The 12,496-nt window shown below is 48.2% G+C and overlaps 1 protein-coding gene across 1 annotated transcript in view; it reads right to left on the bottom strand.

The window, feature by feature from the left end:
* The window catches only part of LOC126919305 (hemicentin-1-like), a 102,091-nt gene that overhangs the window by 22,616 nt on the left and 66,979 nt on the right, over nt 1-12,496 (bottom strand). The window contains exon 2 of the mRNA XM_050728302.1: nt 8,704-8,831. Within this exon, the coding sequence (XP_050584259.1) occupies nt 8,704-8,831 (128 nt within the window). The remainder of the gene's footprint in view (nt 1-8,703; nt 8,832-12,496) is intronic.

Genomic DNA, 12,496 nt, shown 5'->3' with positions numbered 1-12,496 from the left:
CTTTTTCGCCGCCCTCTCTCTCTCTCTCTCTCTCTCTCTCTCTCTCGTTCTCGCTCTTAGACGCACACGCTAGCCAACGGATCAAGCTCCTTTCGCTCGGTGAAAAAGTTGTTAACTCGAAGATTCATTGCCGGCTCTTTGGAGGTATGAGTAGTGGCGGAGCGGGTCCGGCCGTTGGAAGGGTTGGTTCACAGGCGAGCAGAGACTGCGGGGGTTCGAAGGAGCGTAAAAGGCGCGGCAGAGGGTTCGCCTGGTCCGAATGTTCTTCGAGGTAAAACGAGGCTACGAAGAAGCTGGCGAAGAGAGAAGGCAGGGAAGAAGAGGAGGATCTAGCGGCGGTGAAAGAATCGAGAGAAGGGGCGGAGCGCGGGTAGGAGCTTTCTGGTAATCCGGTGAAGACGATTCCGTACACCTATTTCGCTAAAGTGATTTCGTGCCTTCGAAGGATTCGACGTTTTCTCGTGAATCACGTCGCGTCTCCGTGAAACTTGCCGGTTTGCTCTTTCTTCGTTCTATCGCGCGGAAAAAGGCGCATCTCGTGAAGCTGGAACGCGTGTCCGGTTCCTTTCTAATTCCTGTATTACGTCCCGCGTTACTTCTGCGAACAGGAAATCCTTCTTCAAGCCGTCGCCGTAAGCCGAAGTATCGCAACTATCTCTTTCTCTGCAGAAATTTTAGTCGGTGCTTCCCGCGTTCGTAAGTCAAGACCGGTCGGGTCAGTATGAAAATGCAAATTCTGCTTTATCTTCGTTCGAGCGGTCTGAAAAATCAATTAGGAATACGATACGAGCTGCCTATTATCCTCGGCGATCCGAATTCATTTCCCGTAAAATAAACACACCGCCTTTCCGCCGTGTTCTACGTTCTATCTCACGGCGTGGAATACGAATCGAGCGAATTTTCTAGACAATTTTCCTGCAGCCGCAGCGCCTCCATAGTCGCAAGCAAGCAAAAACAATACGATCCACGGTTGCGTACTACGCAAGGCACCCGGGGCAAGGGCCAGCGTTGTAAACAAGAGTAGCTCGGATCTCATGAGAAAATTATCCCGCTCGTTATTTACATCTTTCATAAATATTCGCCTTGAAGGGGAGACGAAGAAAGAAGGATCAGTTTCCGGGTTAGAAGTCGGCCATAAGAGAGAGTGAGTGAGTGAGTGAGAGAGGAAGAAAAAGAGAAGTTTAGCAGAAAGTAACGAGAGACCACGAACGACATAAATCTTCAGGCTTTCGGAGGCGATCTCGTTTCAGGATCACCTACTGGGAGAAGGGTTGCTAGCTTGTTGCCTAACGCTGTAAAACGATATTCTAGCCACCGAAATGCGTCGCCGTCTGCTTCCCGATGCAGAGGAAACCCTGTTTCTGTATATCATTTGCATCATTGTCCCCGAAAAGTCATGAAAAATTTGCCTCCGCGTCAACAGTTCGTTCTCGGTCCAGGCGAGATTCGTTTAAAAAGGATTCTCCGTTTCCAGCGTGAACTTCTCACAGTTCTGCTATCCTTTGATCGCCGTGTTTTCTCTTCTCGCGACTACTCGTCGAGAGCGAAATTTTATTACGGTTATCAGGTTGGTGCTTTCATCGGGAAACGATTAAGCAGAAACAGCGGAAGGGATCTTAAATATGCTTCGTCCGTCAGCGTACATATTTACGCTTCGGATCTCTCGAACTCGGTAACTGGGGGTAAACTTATTTACAGTCTGTCGAACCATCTGCCATCTTCGTTCGACGTCGACTTACAATTGAAATTCGCGGCTTAACCGAGCAAACGTAAATGCGACACGGAGCTTGTGCATACACTCGGCACCCCGATGGTCTATCGGGTATTCGCAAATTCCACTAGCGATAATAAATAGAGGAATTCGATATCGCCTGTCCACGAGAGACATCGTCGAAAGGTTGTCTCTTCGTATCCATCATCCGCCTTCCGAACGTCTCATCGATTTGACGGAATTATCGCGAAACGTTTAAGGATGGATCTCACGAGGAAATCAGAAAATATCAGCGTCACCCTTCGAAACCGTAGACAGACGTGGAACACTCGGCTACGAAGGAACGGAATTCCGCGGAAGAAGCGGTTGAAATTATTTCAATTTCCGTGGCGCGCGTTTTTCGCCGACCTGTTCCGCATTCTTCCTTTTTATCGTTTCTTGCAGCGGCAGAGAAATTCGCGCGGTCTTCCCAACTCCACGTAAATATAATCGACCACCTTGTGCAAACCGCACGAAGCGAAATCGCACGAGCCTCGCGCTCTTACTCTCGCATTCTCTGCCCCTTTTAATTAACGTATCTCTGGACGAATTGCCACGGAAAGAAGATCTTTCGGATGGAAAAGAACGAATTGTTGGAGCGGTGCGCGCGTCGCTCGGATTTAGGTCGACTATCGGCGCGCACAACCGCCAGCCAATCTCTCGCGTCGAAATTTTCACGATTCACCGTTGAAAAATTACGAGCCACGATGGTAAATTTTAACGATGATTTTGTCTCGGGCAGTATCTAGGCCCTCGCAGTCCTGTCCCTGAAGACGCATCACTCGATAATGAAGATGGATTCGCGAACGAATCAGGGGGCAAAAATATGTTTGCTTCCGGTCGACAGAGCTCGTATTTAGAGCCGGTAATTCTCTGGGGAGCGAACTGTCTTTGCGATCGATTAGCGATTGCTTCTTTCAGAGGCGGTTGAATAGCTTCGTCGAGCGGGAATGAAACGAAGAGAGAATGAAATGGAAAAGTCGCAAGGTTTCACGATTTTCCAGGGATTCGATGGACGATGGGCGACGCTTCATCGACTTAACCCTCGGTCTTGATCGTTTTTGGTTAATTACGCGAATTAATTATACATTCGCCGGCATGGAGGAGATGGCAAGAGACAAACGTGCTCCGGCTTTGTATCCAAATAACGAGGCCGCGGGTTAAAGAAGCGGAGTGGTCGGTTTTCACGATGCCTCGAGGGGTAAACAAAAAGGGGTCGCGTACAAAGTGGACGGATAAGTGGCGGTCGAGTGGTCGCCGGTTGCTTTGGAAATTTATCATTTAATCTTTTCCGTGCGGTGTTCACGGCATTGTGGTCTACGGACGGTCTCGTTGCCCGCGGTTAAATGCGTTTCAAGAGACTCCACTCTCGCCGCCGCGTCGTGTATCTCTTACCGTGTGTACGCGTTTCGTTTCGCGTGCACACATAACGCGAGGCACACGTACGCTGCACACGCGCGTTTATTCCGCTCTGCTTGTGACGATAACACCGGTGGTAGTGACGCCGCTGGTCACCACGTCCCAATACGTGCCTATATTCTCTCGGTTATATAAAACCGATGTGTGCATTAATTTACATATTAATTCGCCGGAGTAATCCGCTTTAATGACATTTGGATTAGAGGAAATGTCGCCAGGAGATACACATTCTGCCGCCATGTCGCTATTCCCGTTCGTTTCAAGAATATTCCCCGATACGTAATAAATACAGTTTCATAATCATTTCCCGTTATATCGGCCAACACGGTTTAGGCGTGGCTTTTGATTATACGCGTGATCTCTCTCCGTTGAATCGATCGCTTTCTGCCAGATTTCGATCGAGTTTGTGGCTCACGGTCACGCGCCGTCGATTTCCCAGCATTAATTTCGATATTAATTCCCGGTCACTGATAATCCGGGTTAATGACATCAGGATTGCAGAAAACGCAGCTGTAGTGTACACGCGCACCTGTTCTTCCTTCTTGTTCGTCCACGCGCGCTATCGATATTCATCGGGGTGGTTTTAAACGATACTTTTGTTCCTTTGCCCGGGAACACTGTTTCCATGTGTCTCGCTGGTATTAAACGTTCCGACCTTTGTCAGGAAAACAATTTACTTTGACGTTTCTCTTAAAGCCGTTTCGACTCGCTTTAATATCGTACACCTCGTAATATCGTAGCCGATACAAGCTTTGAATAACATTCTCCGCTTGATCTGCAGCGTCAACGTGTATTTGCTTCTTTAATTAGCGGAGACAAGAGAAAGAAAAGTGGTAAGGACGGTCTTCTTTTCGCGCAAACAGACGACTCTCTGTCAGGTAACGCGAGAGTCGATCCGCCAATCGTTTACCACCAAGTTCGACGATTCCGCTATCTTTCTCGACACGATGTTCCACCGACTACCAATTCCACCGCCATTATTCCGTTTGATTAAGCGGTTGACGCGCCGATTATTGTACACCGCCTCCTTAAGTTCGATGCAGTGGCGTGCTTGCACGGACAAGAAGCAGGTGAAAAAAGGGGCTGAAAATACGCGTGCAAGAAGAAATTGCGTCAAAGATCCGCTCCCAAGCAGGCTCGGTCAAAAGCTTTGCCCGTGTCTGAAAACTCGTAGACCTTTCGTCGCCCTTTTCGTTTCTCCGACAATCACCGTCCTCTTCTCACCCCCTCGTTGGCACGCTTTTTGCTCGAACGCGGCCGGCTTTTCACCCCTGGCTGCCGACTTTTTTTCAGTCGAGCCGTTGTAACGACTTCAATTTAGAGGTACGTTCGCAGCATACCCGAGGACGACGAGCACGACCGACCCCTATCCCTCCGCGCGAGCTCGCCCCTCGTCCTTCTTTCTCTGTCACGACGCGTCGCGACAAACGACAACGAAGCAAGTTTTTCGTCGCGTAGAAGCACGGCGCGTTCGCGACTCGCTCTTTTCTCTCGGACAAGGAAAAGGAGAGAAGGGACACGAGTCGCGATGGTGGAAGAAAGTCAAAGTGGAGCGGAAACCGGTGGACGCGAGTCGGACGCGCAGAGGAAGAGGAAGCGGCGCAAGAAACTCGCCGGAAACGTGGCTGAACGACGCGTTTAGCTTCGCAATTGCCGTAATAAAATCGTCTGGCATTAAATCTTGCAGAAGAGACGCGGCATCATCCCTTTTTCTTTCGTTTCTTCTTACGAGGCGGCTTTCACGAGCGCGTTAACGCGTTTGTTTATTCCGGAACAAACCCGAGGAAAAATTTATCGCGCTCAACGGGAAACAAGTGGGATAGGGAAAACGGAATACGGAAGGAAGAAAAGATTAAGAGGCGGTTACACGGCGTCTCTTCCGAAAATTTTCGAACGCGCGGCCAAGTATTTTTCTCGTGACCCAGCTTCCTGGAAAGCGTAATTTGCTGGCGCGAATGGCAGAAAAATTACGACTCTTGACCCGCCCGACAATACGGCTCGAGGAAAACGCGGCGGGCTCGGCGCAACTGTAGCGCATTTATATTTTGATTCACCGGGTTCGTTTCCTTGTCGCCATTATCGCGTTCAACGATTTTACAAGCCGTCTGCAACGCGGCAAAGGTAAACTCTATTTTTTCCTCTCTGCTGCGTTTCAACCTGGCGTGTAAACGCTTCATTCCCGTTCGAAAATTTAATGAAAACTGAAAACTTCCGCTTGTCGAATGAAAACGTTAATCGACTCTCCGATCAAATTCAAAGTTCTCGATGATCGCGAACGATCGTTGAAGCGCCAAGTGGTTTCGTGCGATGAAAAAGCGTAGCCGGATCGACGCCACTCGATAATTTTGCGGTAACGTCGCGATACTCTCGACACGATGACATGAAATGAAAAAAAAATATATATATATATATACATATATACATATAGATATATTAAGCGCACGAAAATATCGCATAGTTCGAACTTTGACGTCGAGATCGTGCTACAGTTATCCTCCATTGTTAGCCACCATCGGGTCTTTTCATCGTCTGGGCAATGCGCAGAGGACCATGAAGAACTTAATTACAAGGAAAAGACGATTACGCGAATAGAGGGGTGAGTAGAAAAGAAAGTGGGATAGTAGAGAGAAGAAGGATCGAGACGAGGAAAGTCGGCCGGTTTGCGGAGGCAGTTGCGCGACGGAATAAAAAGTTTCGTCAGGATTAACGATAACGACGATAATGAAGCCGCGTGTCACCGACGACCTGGACGGACGATCATTGTTCGACGTCGGATATCCCAGAGTCTTGGAAATCTTTTCTTCTCCACCGGTTCGCGAGATGTTCCCTTTTTCCTTCGATCGTGAAACGATGCTACACCCCCGCCCCCCCTTTCTCCAGCAAAAGATTTCGCAGGAAGAAACGAAGGTCTTGGAGATCGACGAGTCAGCTTTTCGCATAAATATTCCAGTGGAAATTTCGTCCCTGGTCCTGTACTTAGACGAGCGATAACGTCGGCCCATTGAATGGTAGAACAGCGAATTCTCATCTAAATTCACGCAGAGAGTGCGTTCCAGTTATGAAATTGCACTTGGGCAACTGTTTCGCGTAGCGATGTCGCGCGTAAGCGACCGCGAGCTCGGACGAGTTGCGCTGACCACAAGAGGACACGAAGGACGATGCAAATCTGTTGCCAGGAAATTACATCCTTTGTTAAACGTCGTATCACCGCCAACGTTCTCCCTTTTTCGTCCTATTCGCACGCTAAAACTTTGCCCTAACTCTCGGCGTCGCTCGATCAAGCGCCGTTCTTCCTTCGTCTCTCCTATTCCTGCGTTCGTACCATCGAGAATCAAGAATTTCCCAACGCTTTCAGACCATCTCGTCTTCGATCGCGTGCTAGACGGATAAATATACGCTCGCGCGCTACGGGCGTTTCAACGTACGTGGCTGGCATAGGCGGCGAGGAAAAGTTACGCGCCTCTCTTACGTAGCGCGACTCTGTCCCTCGGTGGCCGTACGTACATTAGGCGACGTATAGATACAAACGACCTGGCCTTTTTTCCAAAAACAATTGGCTCGGCGACGAAACTCGAAAGAAGTTGTCGTCCTCGAAGGAAGACGAATCGCGTTGCCGTTGCCAGTGGCGAGTGCGCGTGCTAACGGCGGCGGTGTTCAGCCAAGAAAAGTCGAGACTTTTCGAGCGGAACGAGCTTTCTTAGATCTTTTCAAATTCGTTGGATTCGTTCCGAGAAAAATACGCAGCGCGGATGTGGTTAGTGAATACCTTCCTGTGGCAACAACCGCCTGCTCCTCGCGGACTTTAAGTAGGTAATTGTGAGTAAATGAGGTGGTCCGTGGCCGCGCACTCGCGCAGTTACGCGGTAAAAAATGTAGACGCGGCTGAAAAGATGACTCGGATTTAATTAAAAAATTTTTTTAAACGGATAATCCGTGCGCCCACGTTGAATACCGGCATTACCGACACGGTACTTTCTTTAACCGTAGACGCATTCACTCGGCAATTTGTTCAGCAGCTGTGCGCCACGCCGTACTAGACGTAAGAACCTGGTTCTGAGAATAGATTTCGAAAAACTGAAAAGACGCCGACTCGTTTAAGGATCCGTAAGCGCTTATGCGAATATACGCTGTATAGTTTGTACGTGTTCGATATGTACATACATGGAAGGGTAAATAGCGGTGCAGGGCTATCGTACGCGATCGCAACAGATTTCTGTAATCGTCAATGGTGCGTGATAAAAATACGAATAATTTTTGTTTTGATTTTCAATTCTTTATGGAAACTTTAACCATGCGCGGATTCGATTGAAATTGATTTACACGGCAGCCAATATAGAGGTCGGTTAATCGAATCCGTTGCTTCTGCCTCGTGTATTTGTTAATTTAAAGGTAATGTTCATGCACACGCATGAAATACCATAGGTACTTGCCAGGTTACAGCAGATAATCTATGGAGTATTTATTCGACCGTATTGCCGCGTTTATTTCTCTTTTATTTTTTTTATCCATTCTCAATTACACTCTACAGTCACGAACCCCAACCTGAAATTCAACCTCGCGCTACGATGAGTTTCGCATCAATTTTCTTTTTTTTTTCTTTCTTTCTTTACTTCGAATCACTTTGTAGCTTGCTTTCTCGTGGTTTTCCTCTCCAAGACTCGTCTATACCCCGCTGGATCGTAAATGCGTCCGTACAATACGATGCGTCGTAATATTTCACTTAAGTTCGAGCATTCGACTCGGTTGCCTCGCAGTCAACGACGAACAAGTATTTATTGTCGGTAGACACGTAACGTCCACTTTCGGTCAGAAACTTATCTCGAGCGAAGTTTACTGGCACCGAGGCAAACGGAGAAAAGTTGGCTGCCAGGAGGTTACAGCGCTGGTAACAATGAACTATCCGGAATCGCGATAGACGGGGGCGCGCCAAGACGAAGGTCCTTTTCTTCCACTCTCCATCTCTCGGGTGCTCTCGGTCAGAGATAACGGCATGCGTGATTTTTCAAATTCTACGTACTTCAACCGTTGTACTTGGAATGCAAGTCGACGAGGGGTAGAAACTTTTTGTTCTAAGAAAAGAAAAATACCTCTGTTCTTTTCTTTGCCGACACAACCTTTAATTATCTTTCTCCAATCATCATCTTTTTCGTTCCACGCTATTCGACATTCGAAAGACCGACGATTTGACCTCGCTCGAGCAGACTGGTCTTTGTAATTCGTTGCACGTCGTCCTGTTTGTAGGTTAAATTTTTTCAAGCTCTTTTTTTTCTTCTAATATGCTTTTTCAATAGCTCTTTTAGCTCTTTTCACGTGCGTTTTGAAATTCGAACGATAGGAACGGCGAAAGTCACGCGACCGTTTAGGATCGCCGATTTATTTCACAGGCAAATTCGATGAAAATGGAATTCACAGTCGATGGGTTAAATCCCGGACAGCTATGGTGAATAATAGACACGTACCCTACTCACCTATATATCGATACGACGCGTCGTTCTACCGTTACGAGAACTCGCGGATAAATCGTTCGTACTTACTTTTTGATCCTTCTGCCAGATACACTGTCCTCTCTTGCCGAGTACGCGGCAGATCATCTTGGCGTCTTGGCCGGGATTCACCTCGGTATATTGCGGTGATTCTTCGAATTGCTGAATGCCACGGCACACTGTAAGCAAGCGAACAAGCGAAGTCATTAACTCCGACACGGATTCTTGCGAACGATACTTTTAACGATATCGACGGGCGCCTTCAACTTCTCCTCGCATAGTTTAACGCGCGATAAAAGAAATTCTAGCATCGGGGCCGAACCAATGGAAAGTTTTGTTTTCAAGCGATGAGGAGATAACAGAAGCAACCGTATAAGCGTCGGTTTATCCAGGTATTAAAGCAGACCGGCGCTCGTTAAAGTTGTTATTTAATTCGCAACTTCGATAAATTCGTTTAACTCGCCCGTTCCCAGTCCGGACCTTCGGTTTTCATCTCGCAGCTTCCCGATAAATTCTATCAACGGGATAATCGGGTTCGACGGTGAAAACGATGCGTCCTTAATTTTCACCATAGAGAATCTTTACTTTGATTAAAATAGAACGAGTGTCGCTGACGCGCGCGCGTCACTTGTTCGTCGGATCTGAAAGTTGTACTGGGTAAATAACGAACGGAACAATTCCGATGACGATAGAAGCGGATAAACACCGTCGTTTGTTATTCATATTTTTCGATGATAAATCCTGCGTGAAATCTGGAACGACCAGAGGGACCTCTCAATGCGTGGCGTTCTTGTCCATTTGACGTTTCGTTTGCAACGTCGGCGACGTGAAAATTTTATGCGAACGAGCGAACACGGCCGCATCGTTCCCGTCGGATTGCAATGTTAAAAATTCAATTTTTTCACCGAGATGGGAGCGTTTTTTACCAGGCGTACGGTTACGCAGCCACGAAAATAACTTTGCAAAATTAACAAACCGCCGTGCCGCTACCGTTACGTCCTCGGCCCGTCGTGTTTTATAGCCGTGAAAATGAACGTTACCTTGCGAAACGACCGCATGACCGACCAACCTTCCTTCCGCGCGCCACTTCGTGCCACGCCGTCACGACGACGCGAAACGATGGCCCGCTCGGGATATTGAAACCGTCCCAACGAACGCGAGTCGCCGGCGAGAACAAACAGGCGTGAGTTCGCGGGGATCTTCGATAAGCCGGCGGCGGACTCGCGGAAAATAATTTATAGCGGTGATTCACGGCCGAGACAAAGACCTTAGCCAAAGTTACAGCGTAACTTGCCGAGAATTATGCATTCCCGGGCCGAACTGGCCGACTTATTTTCACCGACTGGCAGAGATAAAGCGGAATTCGCGGAGTTCCGGCTAGTTATCCCGCGAAGGGCTTATGAATTAATATCGCAGGTATCGAGAATACTTGGAGAGAATATTTTAGCGGAATATTCGGGTCGAGGTACGAGGATCGGATCGATCGGACGGTGAAATAAAATCTAATATTCATCGTCGCAACTATGCTCGTAGAATCTCCGGTCGAGCCGGATGGCAAGGAACGCCGCCCGAGGAAACGAACCGATCGCCGATCGCCTGTTTACGGTAAAAGTTAAGGAGTTTCGCAACAGGTCGGCCAGTGGATAAATTCGAGGTTTCCCATCTGCCGCTTTACGCTCTGCTCGTCCGTCGAGTTTGTATCGCCCGTTTCGAACAGAGCAGAGCAAATATATTTGCAAGAAAATCCAGCAAATTCGACGATCCACGATGATGAACGTGAAACGAAACGAACGAATTGCAGCTTTTCCTTGTCGATTCTTTACGGCCAAATAGGAAGAATCTCGCGCTTTTCCAGGCCAATATTCATACTCCGAATTCGCAACAGAGCGTTCGCAACAGACGTCGCAAAATCGCGCCATCGATACGCGACCAAGTTAAACGATCGACGCGTTTTCCACTTGGCGTACAGCGGGAAATTTACGAGACCCTTTCGCGAACAAGCAAATCAACGCGTTGTCGCGAGCATCGCGCGATAAAAATCCTTTATCCTGTTATTAGTAATGGGTCGGTGTTTCCCTCTTTCTCGATTCCTGCATTTCGGTCGCTCTCCTCTCGATTCGTCGACGTGCTTTCGGTGCTCGCCCGTATTACGGTTTTCCGTCTCGCTGGTTCGTACTGATTGGCTTCTGAATCGTCCAATTATTAATCTCTCATCTGGTTTTCCATGGAAGGCTAAACCGGTCAGGTGGCGCGTGATAGGTCGTTTGGCGGAATCATTCGACTGTACGTATTAATCAAGTTTGTGGGCCAAGCACCAGCCGTGTCTGTCGTTGGCTTCCCGCGATTCTCTGTTATCTCGTTTCATATCACGCTGGGGGCACGATTTAATCGTGGGCGATAAACGATCACCTTCTTTAAATCGTTTCGTCCCAAACGAGCTTCTCCGTTTATTTTAGCGGCAGTCGTTTGGCGGATTCGCGACCGACTAGCCGGAGCTAATCGCGTACGGTCGATCGAGCCGACCGGTGCCAAATCTGTTCTATTAATTTCGAAGGTTCGGCCCGAAAGAGTATGGCGGGTTAATCTTATCGACATGCTCCGTGGTATCGATCGAAGAGGGCAAAAAGCCGGAACCTTGTCTAGGAACGAACCACGTAATGCCGTCAATGCGAGCAATTTCACGCCAAGCGACTCCCGCCCCGATTCGATGTTCGATTGTACCCGCGGATTACGAAGCAATTATACCCGCTTCTCTCGTGTCCGATCGGCTAAAGAGCTGACCTTTTCGACATCGTCGACCGTTCGTAATTTGTTTCCGACCCGGCCGACCGATCCCGCGCGCTTATTACTCTCGTATCGCGAGATCTTCTTAATCGATCGAGGTTCCTTCAACTCGTTCGTAGAAAAATACTCGTTTCTTTAGCGCTCGAACGTCGGCTGAAATATCGTTGAACTTATCTTCGGTAACGAATCTGCCAGGCATTTTCGGAAAATCTTCCAGGCACTGTCGGCCGTCCGACGTAATTAATTATCGGTATTTGTCGTGGTAACGAGGCCATTATCTCGCTACCATACACTTATATCCCAGAATATTTCACGAGTACCTCGGAGAACGTCTTAGATAGGAGCGCGCGAACGGCTGAGCTAATTTTCCGGAGAAGACCAATTTTTATCCTCGCGCTTGCGCATACCGGGGAATCCGAAACAATTTAAAAGAACGAGAACAAATGGAATTACGAAAACATCGAGAACCGAGCCAGTTGGAAAGAGCTTCGTGTCCGTACGATGGGCTTTTCCGATCTACTCGTCGGTCGGACATCTTTCTACGAAAATGTAAAACAGATACGGCATTTGCAGAGCTCGGTACTTGCCGCAAAGTTTTACGACCGCCTCTTCCTCTTGTATCGAACTGAACAAAGAGAAATTATCTTGCTCCAGCCGTTTCTCCGGAAACGTAGAAAGAACGTAAGGACAAAAAGAAACAGCGCGACGGAAAAAGGTTTCTGTAACACGTGTTTGAGCAAGGAAAAATTAACGACCTGTTGTTTTCGCAGTTCGTTTTGCTCTGGCCCTTTCTACTTAATGCAGCCGGTGAATACTTTATTCGAATCGAGGAAACGAATGGGCATCTTAAGTGTTCTCTAAATGAGCGTTCCTCCGCGAGATTAACTCGCGTCTCGCGGACCGACGAATTCGCCATGATTGGTCACCGGCGCGAATGGATTGCAGAGCAAATTCTTCGCAACTACAGTGAACGATTTTCCGATAAACAGGGAGAGAGACAGAGAGAGAGAGAGAGAGAGAGACGATCTGTGAAAGCCGGTTACCGCCCGAACGCATTTAC

The sequence above is a fragment of the Bombus affinis genome, chromosome 8 (genome assembly GCF_024516045.1).
Source record: "Bombus affinis isolate iyBomAffi1 chromosome 8, iyBomAffi1.2, whole genome shotgun sequence".
NCBI lineage: Eukaryota > Metazoa > Arthropoda > Insecta > Hymenoptera > Apidae > Bombus > Bombus affinis.
The sequence above is the reverse complement of the archived record's forward strand: the minus strand, read 5'-3'. Positions and strand labels throughout refer to the sequence as shown.